Genomic DNA, 12,436 nt, shown 5'->3' on the forward strand with positions numbered 1-12,436 from the left:
TTAAGCGTCCGACTTTAGCCAGGTCACGATCTCACGGTCCGTGAGTTCGAGCCCCGCGTCGGGCTCTGGGCTGATGGCTCAGAGCCTGGAGCCTGTTTCCGATTCTGTGTCTCCCTCTCTCTCTGCCCCTCCCCGTTCATGCTCTGTCTCTCTCTGTCCCAAAAATAAATAAACGTTGGAAAAAAAAAAAAAAAATTTAAAAAAAAATAAAGTCCAAGTCTTCTGGGATTCATAAGAATTCTCATTATGTAGCCAAAATGAATTTATAGCCCCCAAATGTTACCTTTTTCTTTTCTTAAAAAATTAATCTACAGACCAGGCCTCCCCCATGAGTAGAAATTTTAAATAACCGTCTTAAATTTTCAAAATAGTCTTATCAAACATAATTCTGAATTGAATACTGAAAATTATCTAACATGAAGGATCAACATCTATGACAATGGGTTGAGTTAAAGAGTGGGTCTTATTTGTAGTTTGTTCCCCGTTTTTTTTTCTTCTTTTTTTTTTTTTTTTTTTTACCTTTAGCCATGTCACAATCCTTAATCATTTTCAGAAAGTTGAAAATTTCCCTATCTAGTTTCTGTTGGCATTTTTGTGCTTTCTGGGAAAACAAAAACAAAAATAAAACTTATTAATACAGGATTTTTACAGTACATATGCTTTTAATATTTTTATCAAAACTTTTAGTTCATATGTTGATATACCACAATTGAGATATTTTCATAAAGAGAGAAAAAGATGAGAGAAAATTTCCTTAGAAATTGAATACTGCATTTAGTTAATCACATACAGATTAGTAAGTCTTTCTAAATTTTAAATACATTCAACATTTGTCATGTAGACAATATACAATTGCATTAATCACGTCTAAGAACTCATTACACCATATACATCCAAGTTAGATTTCTGATTAATCCTTTTTGTGTACTTGATTAAGTTCATCCAGGAATTATAAAATGTATTACGAATATATTTTAAAAATTGTTTTTATTAAAAAAAAAAATCTAGATGGTACTAACACTTAGAAATCACAAGCTGGGGCACCTGGGTGGCTCAGTCAGTTAAGTGGTAGACTCTTGACTTCAGCTCAGGTCATGATCTCACCGTTCATGGGTTCAAGCCCCACAGGGAGCCTACTTGGGATTCTCTCTCTGTCCCTCTCCCACACTCATTCTCACTCTCTCTCTCAAATAAATAAAGTTAAAAAAAAAAAACAAAAAACCAACAACCCACTAGCTGATTTTTGCTCAGCAATCTAAGTGCTCACAGCCTTCACATAAGCAGACCAATAAGGACATTTTCTTAGCAAGTCAAAGCTTATAAAAATAAGATAAAGTCAATTATAGAAAGCATCCTTCTTGCAATCTGAATTTTCTACATTTTTAGATCCTTAAAAGTAAAACATAAATATAGAATTTTATGACGTAAGTTCCATCCCATCTTAGTAAAGATTTGGAAGTCCAAACTGAAAAATCAGATAAGTACATTTGTTATATTAACAATGTAATTTTGAAGTTAGTTTTTTTTATAGTTTCCCTTTAAAGAGGAAGAATAAGAAAATTATTGTCAAGTCACTTGGTTATGACAGTGAAAAATATTTATTGAGAACCTTGAGTTTAATACTAGAATCACATTGTTATAGGTAGAGTAATACATTTAACCTTATGAATCTTCCCCTCTTTGTACTCCTAATCCCAAATGGCTCATCACTAAACATTTTTACTCCCCCCAAATCAGTCCTTCATGACAAAGTGACATAGATAAGCAGCCTTTTCTCCTTATAAAATTTTTAGTGCTTATGAAGCTCGCCTCACCCACAGCAGAATTATTCATGGTACCACATCAGTGACAGTGTTCTCACACACTGTGTGACCACAATGTTCTCTTTAAAATCTACATGACTCTGTTTTGAGAGGTCTAACATCAAAATATAATTTTTTTTTTGGAAGAGGGAAAATACCTACATTATGCAACTTAAAACACCATAGAAAGGGAAATGGTATGTTGGATTGTTTTTTCAGACATAGTCTATAAACACAAGTGGAAGGTTCAGGCATTGAAATATGCACTGCAACCAAATGTATCACTCATAATTTATTAACAGAAAGTTGTCATTTTTACTCTCTGCATATTTAATACCCCTGCCCACGTGCAAGTCAATGCTACGGTTTTCACTTTTCCTTTCTATGGTCAAGGTCAGCTGGATGGATGCCTGAAAGTGATAGTTCCTCAGGTAATAAAGACAAGAATGGTCTCCATACCATCATCCTCTAATACTTGAATCACGAATGTTCATCTTAACATATCTACCTGACAGTTACTAAAAAGAGCTTCACTGATCAAGGATTTACTTGTTTTAAAAGGTACAGAATAGGTTAGCTGGAGAAGATTTGATCTACACATTCCATTTTATAGTTATGAATAACATGTCTTCTGTTCTCAACAATTGGTGTGGTTTAAGTCGATACTAAAAGGAACAGGAGAATATCAATACAATAAAATGTACAGACATTCGCTAGTTTGCTGTAATTTCCCCTTAGCAGCTATGAGTTATGTTATGAAAATCTAAAAATCTATTTATGAAGATTAATGTATATGAGTTCTTCGCAGAGCCCAGCATGGTGTCCCATTGTTAACTTCTAGGACATTCACCTTATGTCATGCACTCTTTTTAGGTTTTAATTTTTTCCTTTTAATTCTACATAAACAGGATCCCACTATGAGCAGTGACCTAGTACCTGAAGTATGGCAGTATTTTGAACCCAAGTTACCTGGGCACAGAACTCAAGAACAGGATTGTATCCACAGCCACAGAGCCCAGGGTACAGGAGGCACCCACATGAGCAGCGGGGCACATTCGCAACACAGGCCTCCTGCTCCTACTTCTGCCCACCCAGATCCTGGCTGCTAGTTTTGTGTAAATTGATGCTAAACCACTTTATTATCCCTGGCTTAGAAAAACAGCTCAAAAATGTATATCAAGGGCTAGGGAGGACTGAATAGGATAGGGGAGAGGTCATTAATTCCAGCCTATTTGCTAGAGAGGATCCACATTTCGTTAAGAACAGAAGCAGACCGGGGCACCTGGGTGGCGCAGTCGGTTAAGCGTCCGACTTCAGCCAGGTCACGATCTCGCGGTCCGTGAGTTCGAGCCCCGCGTCGGGCTCTGGGCTGATGGCTCGGAGCCTGGAGCCTGTTTCCGATTCTGTGTCTCCCTCTCTCTCTGCCCCTCCCCCGTTCATGCTCTGTCTCTCTCTGTCCCAAAAATAAATAAACGTTGAAAAAAAAAAAAAAAAAGAACAGAAGCAGACCACCTCTACTCAAGGAATTAAAAGGGACAAACTACTGATATACACAACATAGCTGAGTGAAAGAGGACAGGTACCCGTGAGCACATACAGTGTGATTCCAATTGCATGAAATTCTAGAACAGGCAAAACTGATACCACCTAAAATGACAGAAAGATCAGTGGTTGCCTGAGATGCAGATGAAGGGCACTGCCTGGGAAGGGGCCCCAAAGAACTTCCTGAGGTGATAAAAATGTCCTCTCCCCCTCCCTCCCTCCCCCATCTCTTGGTGGTTACAAAAGGTATATACATTTGTCAAAACATGTATATATGTGTCTTCACACTGAAGACATAAAATGAATTTTATTATATGAAAATTATACCTTGATAATATTAAACTTTTTAAGTAGTATATTGTAGAACCTCAATGACATTCCTCTTTGCAGAAAACAGCCAGGAATGTGAGTCCTGTGCCCCAGTGCTCATCTCCGCTCATCTCGGAGGCTTCCTACCTCCAGCCCAATCCGTCTCCCCTCTATGTAAGTCCATCCAGAGCACATTCATTCTTTGTACCTGCTCCGTCATCTGCTTAGTGTTATTTCACAACAGATATTTACACAAAATTTAAAAAATTAAATCAAAAGATAGAGAAAAAGGCAATTCTCTCTCACATACCTATCAGTCTATAGTTCCTTTTTTTCCCCTTTACCAGCCTCAAAACAACCACCACTATTAATTTCTCAACTTGCCAGGGATGACCTAAGTCTACACAAATGTGTATATGTGTGTATATCCCTTTTTTTCTCCCAATGTATAAAAGATACATCTTTTTATACCTTGCCCTTTTCACTTAACCATAAGTCTTAGATCAATATATATAAATCTGTCTCATTCTTGTATAGAAAGTACCAGTCTTTATCAGCTCTGTGTTGATGCACATTCATTTTCCTGCATATTCACTTTAATTAGGCATCATTTATTCTTAAATCAGCAAAGTGTATCACTTTCTCACTTGATTAAATTTTAGCCTCCTCTGCTCATTACTCCTTGTAACACTGAGTTATCTTACATCCTCAGATCCTACGGAACTGAGATATCATCAACATAGGAGACCCCTGCTTTGCTTGTGCCACCCCAAATCTGAGAGCCTATCCCTGTTCTGTCCCACAGAACTTTCTACAATGATGGAAACATTCTATACTGTCCAAAGTGGTAGCCACATGTGACTACTGAGCACTTGAATTGGGTGGAGTTAAAATGAGGAGTTGAAATTTTAAAGTATGAAGAGCCACATGTGTCTCGTAGCTATCGTACTGCACAGTACATTTCTACACCAATACGGTGTTTGAATCTGTCTTCCCATTGTTAGATTTGAAATACTTTCAAAGTTTTCATTAAGGCAACAACCATGAAGCCTGTATTTCTGTGATTTATCTTATACTTTTCTCCCTGGAGACCTAACCTCAAGGCAGTGATGCAGAGAGAAAAGAAACTGTTTTCAATTTTTGGAGGCCCTCATTTTGGGTGGAGATAAACTAAGACCAAAAGAACATGTAACATGGTCACTTTTTCAAGGTGGACATTTTTTCCCCATAACTTCTTGTCCAAAACCATGTTGAGGAAATAAGGTTAGTTTTATGTCAATTCAGATAGTTTTAGAGTATTCTAGTCCTACAGTTCCTAATTTTCTTTAGAAGTTTATAAACATCTAGAATAGATCTCATTTCACAAATAGGTCCCATAATATCCTTACAACTTAAGAATCCAATGATCAAAGGCATTCTGGAGCCAGTCTTACAATTCAACATACTTCACAGCTCATTTCAGATTTTAACCTATTTTTGGACCAAATTTCAGCAGTTGAGACAGAGTTAAGTCAAGATTCACAGAATTAGCATTCCAATTCCATTGGACAGAGACATGTTTATAACCTGCACAACCTCAAAGTGCTTACCACTTGCTGTAACTCTCACAAACTTTGGGTGCTATAAAATCTAGAAGGCAAAAACTTCATGGTTTTAAAGTTAACATAAGAGCACGATATTCTAGTGAGTAAAAAATAGTTGAAGTTGTAACATGAAAATTTGAAAACTATGCCAAAGAAGAAACACTTTTTCAAGGAAAAAATTTTTTAATGATATGCAAGTTAGTATGCTTTTATTTACCTGTAGCTTCCATTAAAAAGGTCTTAAAATTACCATAATCCTAGGAAAGATACTGGTATGCTTTGTAAGTCCTTCTGGGTTTTATCATTTACCTTATATTGAGGATAAATAGGAAAGGATTTCTTTTCACTTAGGGAATAAAGACTAAAAGTTAAAATATTTAGCACAGTTTTGTTTTTCATTTGTTTGACACAATTCTGGCCATAGATATTTAAACCTTCTTTCTTTACTCAAACAGTCTTAATGTTATTTAGATGCTCTGGTAGATATTATTTTTGCAAAGTTCATGGATCTGAAAATTATGTTTATGGTTGCCACACTATACATTAGGCTTTAAAAAACCGAAGTAGCACTGGTAAAGCAAATGTCAATAAATTCTGGGGAATGTCTTCAACAGAACATGGAAGAGCTCAAACTTCTTAATGTTCCATCATAAAATTAGAAATTGAAAAAGCCCAAATCTCTTTCCTAAGTTTATAGGTCCTTAAGTCAATAAAACTCCTTAGGTACGAGCAAACTTCATTAAAGTTGTTGATTTAGAAACATTCAAATCCTGCAACAATTTTTTTTTTTTTTAAAGATTAAAGTTAGTAAGCAAACTGCTATGTTCTGACATAATGACTTGGATTGAAACTCCATCATCCTTTCATAGTATAATTCTTCCAAACCCAATTCCCATTTAAAAGGCACAGCCAGAAAACTGATGCCCAGAAAAAAAAATAGTTATTTCATTTCAATTACATATGCTGTTATTTCTCTATGGATAATACATTGACGTCACCTCACATGAAGGCCTCTCCATTCATTACTGATGCTTTACTTTACTTTTCATCAATGAAGTTACAGATTACAAGTGGTTTTAAATCCAACTACCAGTCAGGAAAAGTATCACTATGGTTGCATTATTTAAACGCTGAAATATGCAGTGAAATCATAAAGGGCAGCAAGTCAAGCATGCTCCCCCTACTGGCAGCAGTTTTCAAATAAACCGACAATCTGATTACAGCAATGTGAAAATTTTAATAAAAAAAAGATAACATAGAAGCACAGCCCTCTATATTTAGAGTATTATCTACAGAGACATTTGATAGTACCATCATAACAGACAACATAAATGGCAATAAAATGTTACCTGACAAACAGCAGTGCTATCTCCATTGTCCTCAGATAGCTTAATTTCAAAACTTCACATTTGACAAGAAAGTTCTTGGTGACAGAGTTAGCTCTAAAAGTCAGGTTAGGTTTTTCTATATACCTCTAAGGATTCCTTCAAGTCTACAGCGGAAGTTGCATCTTCCTCCTCATCATCAGTCAGTTGGTCCTGGGAACAGTAGTGAGTGCTGTACGCAGAATGATCTTCTATTGCTTCCAGCCAGTCCTGAAATAATCCAAGAATTGAAATAAAAGTGAAATGCATTTTTACTCAAAAGAGATAATATGACAATGATATATAAAGCCTAAATTTACATGGAGAAGACAGCCTAAAACACACACACACACACACACACACAAAACCAACAACAAAATGATGATACCAGTCTCTTGTCCATGGCATTTCTAGATAAAAGTTTTTCTTAATAGTTTAAAAAATATCATCTATAAGTTTATATATTCAATGACATTAATACATTATAAAAGCTGAATAATGGGTAGACATTTTTTCACTTAAAAATTACAGATTCTCAACACTGTTGGATATGTTATTATATTACAAACTAATATATCCAGAAATAAAATTTTACTAACTTGCAGTTGAGTTATAAGCACAAGAAACTCAGATCACTGTAAGAGCCAACAACTGCCTGGATGCTTTAACTTTTAAATGTTTTTTTTAAAAATCAGTGATTTCACAAAAGGAGTATTTGCCCTAAAAATACCTTTGTTACTTCCTTGTTTCTCATAGCATTACTCAGGGCCATATTTTACCATTTTATGATATGTTGGGACAGGCAGGCTTTAGGTTGCTTAGGGTTCTTTGCAGGCGCAGGTTAACCACTTTGGAAATGGGCTCTTTTAACCCCTTATGTAGTTTACAAAAAAACACAACAGGTCTACGAATACTCCTTTGATCTGAAGGAATATGGAATCTCTATTAAGTAACTGCACTATGAATTTCTGTCACATCAATCCCAATTTTCTTGCTTGCTGCTGCTGTTCAATTTACCACAAAGGAAGGCCGAGCCTACACGGTAATAAATCAGAACGCCTAAGCTGAAGCCAGGTTTTGTCATTTGTAAGCTCTGTGACCTTGGGAAATGACTTCAATCTATGGTCTTCAGTTTCGCACCTATAAATTAAGGAGCAGACTACATCATTTAGGGTCTTTTTCCAAAACCAGTAAGGGTCCCTTACATTCGCAAAATCCAAACAATAAAGGAAATTATGAACAGAAGATACCTGCAGGGACATGTTGATAAAGAAATTAATTCATAACCCAAATTTCAAGATTCATCTTAATTGCCCCCATTAAAAAGGTACAGTCAAAAAGATTTTAGATGTTAATAGTGAACCTGTCTTATATTCTTTATGCTTTTAAATGCTAAGTTTTATGAAATATAAGTGAATCCATAAAATTACCTCTCTTGACTGTTGAAGGCTATTCTTAGGAACCCTGAAGCCATGAATAGTGTCATCAAAGCATTTAATAAAGAAGAGGCAGCTATCAGTGGATTTTACCTTGGATATAAAGAAGTAAGACAACATCATTCATGCACATAAAATAGAACCTTAAAATTATCTAAATTATCTATCATCTATCTATATGTAACAGTATTAAAATGACTTAATTATATGCCACTGAAAATTTAAAATACCAACTGGAAAAACTGGGTAAAAAATGAATACATTGGGAATATCACACACATTGTAGCTTAGCTTTGTCTGAAAATATCTGGCTTTCATATTCTTACTCAAAGTAAATACTAACAGTCTATTAGGTATGTAGTTTTTTAGTTCTATCCTTTGTATTTAATAACTTAGCATGCACTTGGGCTGTAAAATCCTCTAAATACCACAGCTCCAATTTCTTACTCATATCACTCTCCTGAACCTTTTGCCTGAGCTGAGTGTAGAAAATGTTTGAACTGTGTGTAAAAGAACTAGTACACATAAGATTCGTAAAGAAGGAAGAAAGAGAGAGGGGATAAAAAATAATTATGTCTTTAAGAATGGAAAAAGACAGACTTCTGCTACAAGACCCTGTAAGAGGACCACGCTCCTGGCAGGAAACAAATATAAAAGGCAACTGCCTAAAGGAACTGGAGAGTGAATAAAAGTTGACAGACTCTGATGGGGCATGCACATGCTCTTGGAGGAAAGGAAATAAGTAACTATGCAAGTAAGTTCCCATCCCCAAGATTTTTCAACTGGGACATAAAGTCCATAAGGTGGCACAAAACTACCATGGGCACAGGTGGAAAAACCCACAGCCTTCCTGTCTTTGAGAATTAATAAAGGAAACCAGGGAGCCAGAAATACTAAAGAGAGTGAGGGAATCCTCAAAGGGAAAAAGAGAAGGCATCCCCAAACTCTGTCTTTTCACACATCTAATTGATGCTGAGAAAAGATTCAAAGCAGTCACTTAAATCCAACCTCTGTGAATGCAGACCAGAGCTGCCAGCCAAGAAACAAGAGTTTACAATCTAAACCCAGCCAAGAAAATGACCTGCTAAAACAATAGAAATAACATTTAACAGAGGAAAATAACAGAAGCCAGAATCCCCAGAACTTAATATTCATAATATTAAGGATACAACACAAAATTACCTGATATGTGAAGAAGAAAGTGGAACACATTCTCAAAAGAAGTCTAATTAAAAGGCAAAATTTTCAGAATGGTTAACAGCGACCCACATATATACTATATATACAAAATAGAAAATAAAGATCTATAGGTTATAAGGAAATGGATAGAAAAAGAGATACTGTGCAAACAGCATAAGAAGGCCTGAGTGGTTATATTAATATTGGGCAAAAGTAAATATATCCCAGGAGATAAAGAAGACCACCATGTAATAATAAAAGGATCAATTAGTCAAGAAGACAACATGAATGCCATGTGAGCAATAACTGAGAAATGAACAGTTCCACAAGCACAGCTGGAGATTCTGGTATCCCTCGGAGATTCTGGTATCCCTCCTCTCATCAATTGATACAATTAGCCAAAAATCAACAAAAACATAGATCTGAAAAACACCATCAACCACCATGACTGAATATTTATGACTCTACACCCAACCATAGCAAAACAGACATCATTTTCAAGTACATTTACTCCGATAATCCATACATAGAGCCATCAAACAAGTCTCAATACATTTGATAAGACAGAAATCACAGAAGATACATTCACTGAGCAAAATGGAATTATAAATCCATAAATTACAAAAAAAAAATCATAAAAACCCCAATTACTTGGAAATCAAATAACACACTTCTAACATTCATTGGTTTAAAGAAAACAGAAATTAGAAAATATTTTGAACTAGATTATAATGAAAATATACCAAAATTAGCAGAGGGAAACTAAAACAGTTGCAAAGGTGAGGGGATAGCTTTAAATGGCTGTATTAACAAAGAAGATAAGCCTTAATAATCTAAGCTTTGACCTTGAGAAACTATTTAAAAAAGCAAATTAAACCCAAAGCACAGAGAAAACTTTTAAAAAGAATAACAAAAAGCAATAGAAAACAGAAGAACAATGGGAAAATTCAAGAAAATCAAGGACTAGTTCTCTGAAAAAAATCAATAAAATTGATAAACTGCTAGCCAAATTAATCCAGGGAGGAAAAAAAAGACATAAATTACTAATATAAAAAAACAAAAGAGGGCACAACACTACCTATCATACAAACATTAAAAACACAATAAGGGAATATCACTAACAATAAGTTTGATAACCTAAGAAAATAAACACATTTTTTTAAAGGCAGAAATTACAAATACCAACCCAAGAAGAAATGGAAAATTTGAAACAGCCCTTTAGAAACTGAAGAAATCTGAAATTACAATCCTTCCCATTAAAAAACAAAAACGAACAAAAATACAACCAAAAAAACCCCTTCTAGCCCATGAATTGTATCAGCATCTAGGAAAGAAATAAACCTAATCCTACAAAAATTCTTCCAAAAAACTGAAAAGGAATATTTTCTAATTCAGTATATGAGACCTATTATTTCTCATATTAGACCTGTATTTCTGATTCCAACACCACACAAAAATAGCACAAGAAAATATAAATCAAAATCTACCAGGAACACAGAAGCAAAAATCTTTAACAAAATATTAGCAAATAATTTATGAAAATGATTATATATCATGACCAACTGAAATTTATCCCAGCAATAGAAGACTGGTTTATTAAATATGAAAAGCATTTAATAAAATTCAACAGATTCTCATGATAAGGGCTCTCAGCAAACTAGGAAATGAAAATAACTTCCTAAAGCAGATTAAGGGCATCTATGAAATTTACAGCTAATAACTCCATAATGAAAGGCCCAAAGCTTTGTACCTAATACAATAAACAAGAATGCTGGCTCTCACCAATTCTATTTAAAATTGTAACAGAGGTCCTATCCAGTACAATAAAGGATAAGAAAGGGCATACAGATTGTAAAGAAATGTAACCATCCTTATTTGCAGATGACACGACTGTGCATGTAGGAGACCCTGAGGAATGTGCAAAAAAGCTACCAAAACTATTAAAACAAATTTATATATAATAGCAAAAAATAGAAAATGAAAATTTGAAGTCTATCATAATAGCTTCAATAAACACTAAAGAATAAATTTAATAAACAATTATAAAACATTGTAAAAGGAAACCAAATCAGATTTCAACAGAGAACAGATGCAATGTTCATAGCTTGGAGGTCTTGATATTGCTTAATAGTCCTCTCCAAGAAAATCTGTAGCAATCCCAATCAAAACGACCATTCCCCAATACTGAAAACTGATTAAAGACCTACAACTTACTGAAAAGCATTTATTCAAGAAAAATCTACTGAATCTCTCAGTAAGAACAGTGAATGGTGATGGAGTTTTAGCCTGAATATGCTCCATTCCCCCTTGCTCCTAACTCTATGGTAAAACTGAACCATGATGGGGCAAGCTTTAAACACTGGGGCTGACTTTACTTAGAGGGCCTTGAAAATCCCAAGCCTAGGGATTTGTCAAAAACAACAGCAATCTTGGTGGCAAACAATCAGGAAAAGCCAACATCACAGTACATGAGGTCTAAATATATTGGGCCAAGCAACAAACTGGCAATGAGCCAGATACTTAAAAAGCTCTCAGAAAAATGTTCAAAAACTGAATTGTATTTAAAGAATTAAAAGAAAGTATAATGACAATAACTCGTCAAATAGAAAATATCAATAAAAAGATGCAAGTTATGGAAAAGAACCAAATGGAAATTCTGGAATTGAAAATCACAAGAACTGAAATGAAAAATTCCCTCAACAGATAATCTGAGATGTAAGGGGGACCAAAAAAAAAAAAAAAAAAAAAAAATCACTGTAGGGCATTATCACACGTACCAATAGACTATTAGAGTCACAGAAGGAGAGAAAAAAGCTGAAAAAAGTATTTGAAAAAATAATGGTTGAAAATTTCCCAAATTCAATGAAAACATTATACATTCAAGAAACTCAATAAACTCCAGTAGGATAAATCCAGAGAGATCTATCCTCAGACACATCTTAGTCAAACTGTCAACAGCTCAAACCAGAAAATACTCAAGTACTCAGAGAAGAGACTCATCAAATACAGGGGGAAGCACAGTAAAATTAACAGCTGACTTTGCATCAAAAACAATGGAGGACAGGGACACCTGGATGGTTAAGCATCCAACTTTAGCTCAGGTCATGATCTTACGGGTTCGGTTCATGGATTTGAGCCCCACACTGGGCTCTGTGCTGACAGCTCAGAGCCTGGAGAGCATGCTTCAGATTCTCTCCTTCCCTCTCTCTCTTCCCCTCCCC

The 12,436-nt window shown here is 35.1% G+C and overlaps 1 protein-coding gene across 3 annotated transcripts in view; it reads right to left on the reverse strand.

The window, feature by feature from the left end:
* The window catches only part of OSBPL1A (oxysterol binding protein like 1A), a 246,851-nt gene that overhangs the window by 149,258 nt on the left and 85,157 nt on the right, over positions 1–12,436 (reverse strand). For 2 of the 3 annotated variants that reach the window (XR_006707209.1, XM_045456885.1), the window contains exons 12-14: positions 8,031–8,129; positions 6,709–6,831; positions 520–601 (exon numbers count right to left, since the gene is read on the reverse strand). Coding sequence is in view for 2 of the 3 variants with exons in the window: in XM_045456885.1 (XP_045312841.1) it covers positions 520–601; positions 6,709–6,831; positions 8,031–8,129 (304 nt within the window). In the remaining variant the exon portion in view is untranslated. The remainder of the gene's footprint in view (positions 1–519; positions 602–6,708; positions 6,832–8,030; positions 8,130–12,436) is intronic. The other variant, XM_045456886.1, reaches the window with a different exon arrangement.

The sequence above is a fragment of the Leopardus geoffroyi genome, chromosome D3 (genome assembly GCF_018350155.1).
Source record: "Leopardus geoffroyi isolate Oge1 chromosome D3, O.geoffroyi_Oge1_pat1.0, whole genome shotgun sequence".
NCBI lineage: Eukaryota > Metazoa > Chordata > Mammalia > Carnivora > Felidae > Leopardus > Leopardus geoffroyi.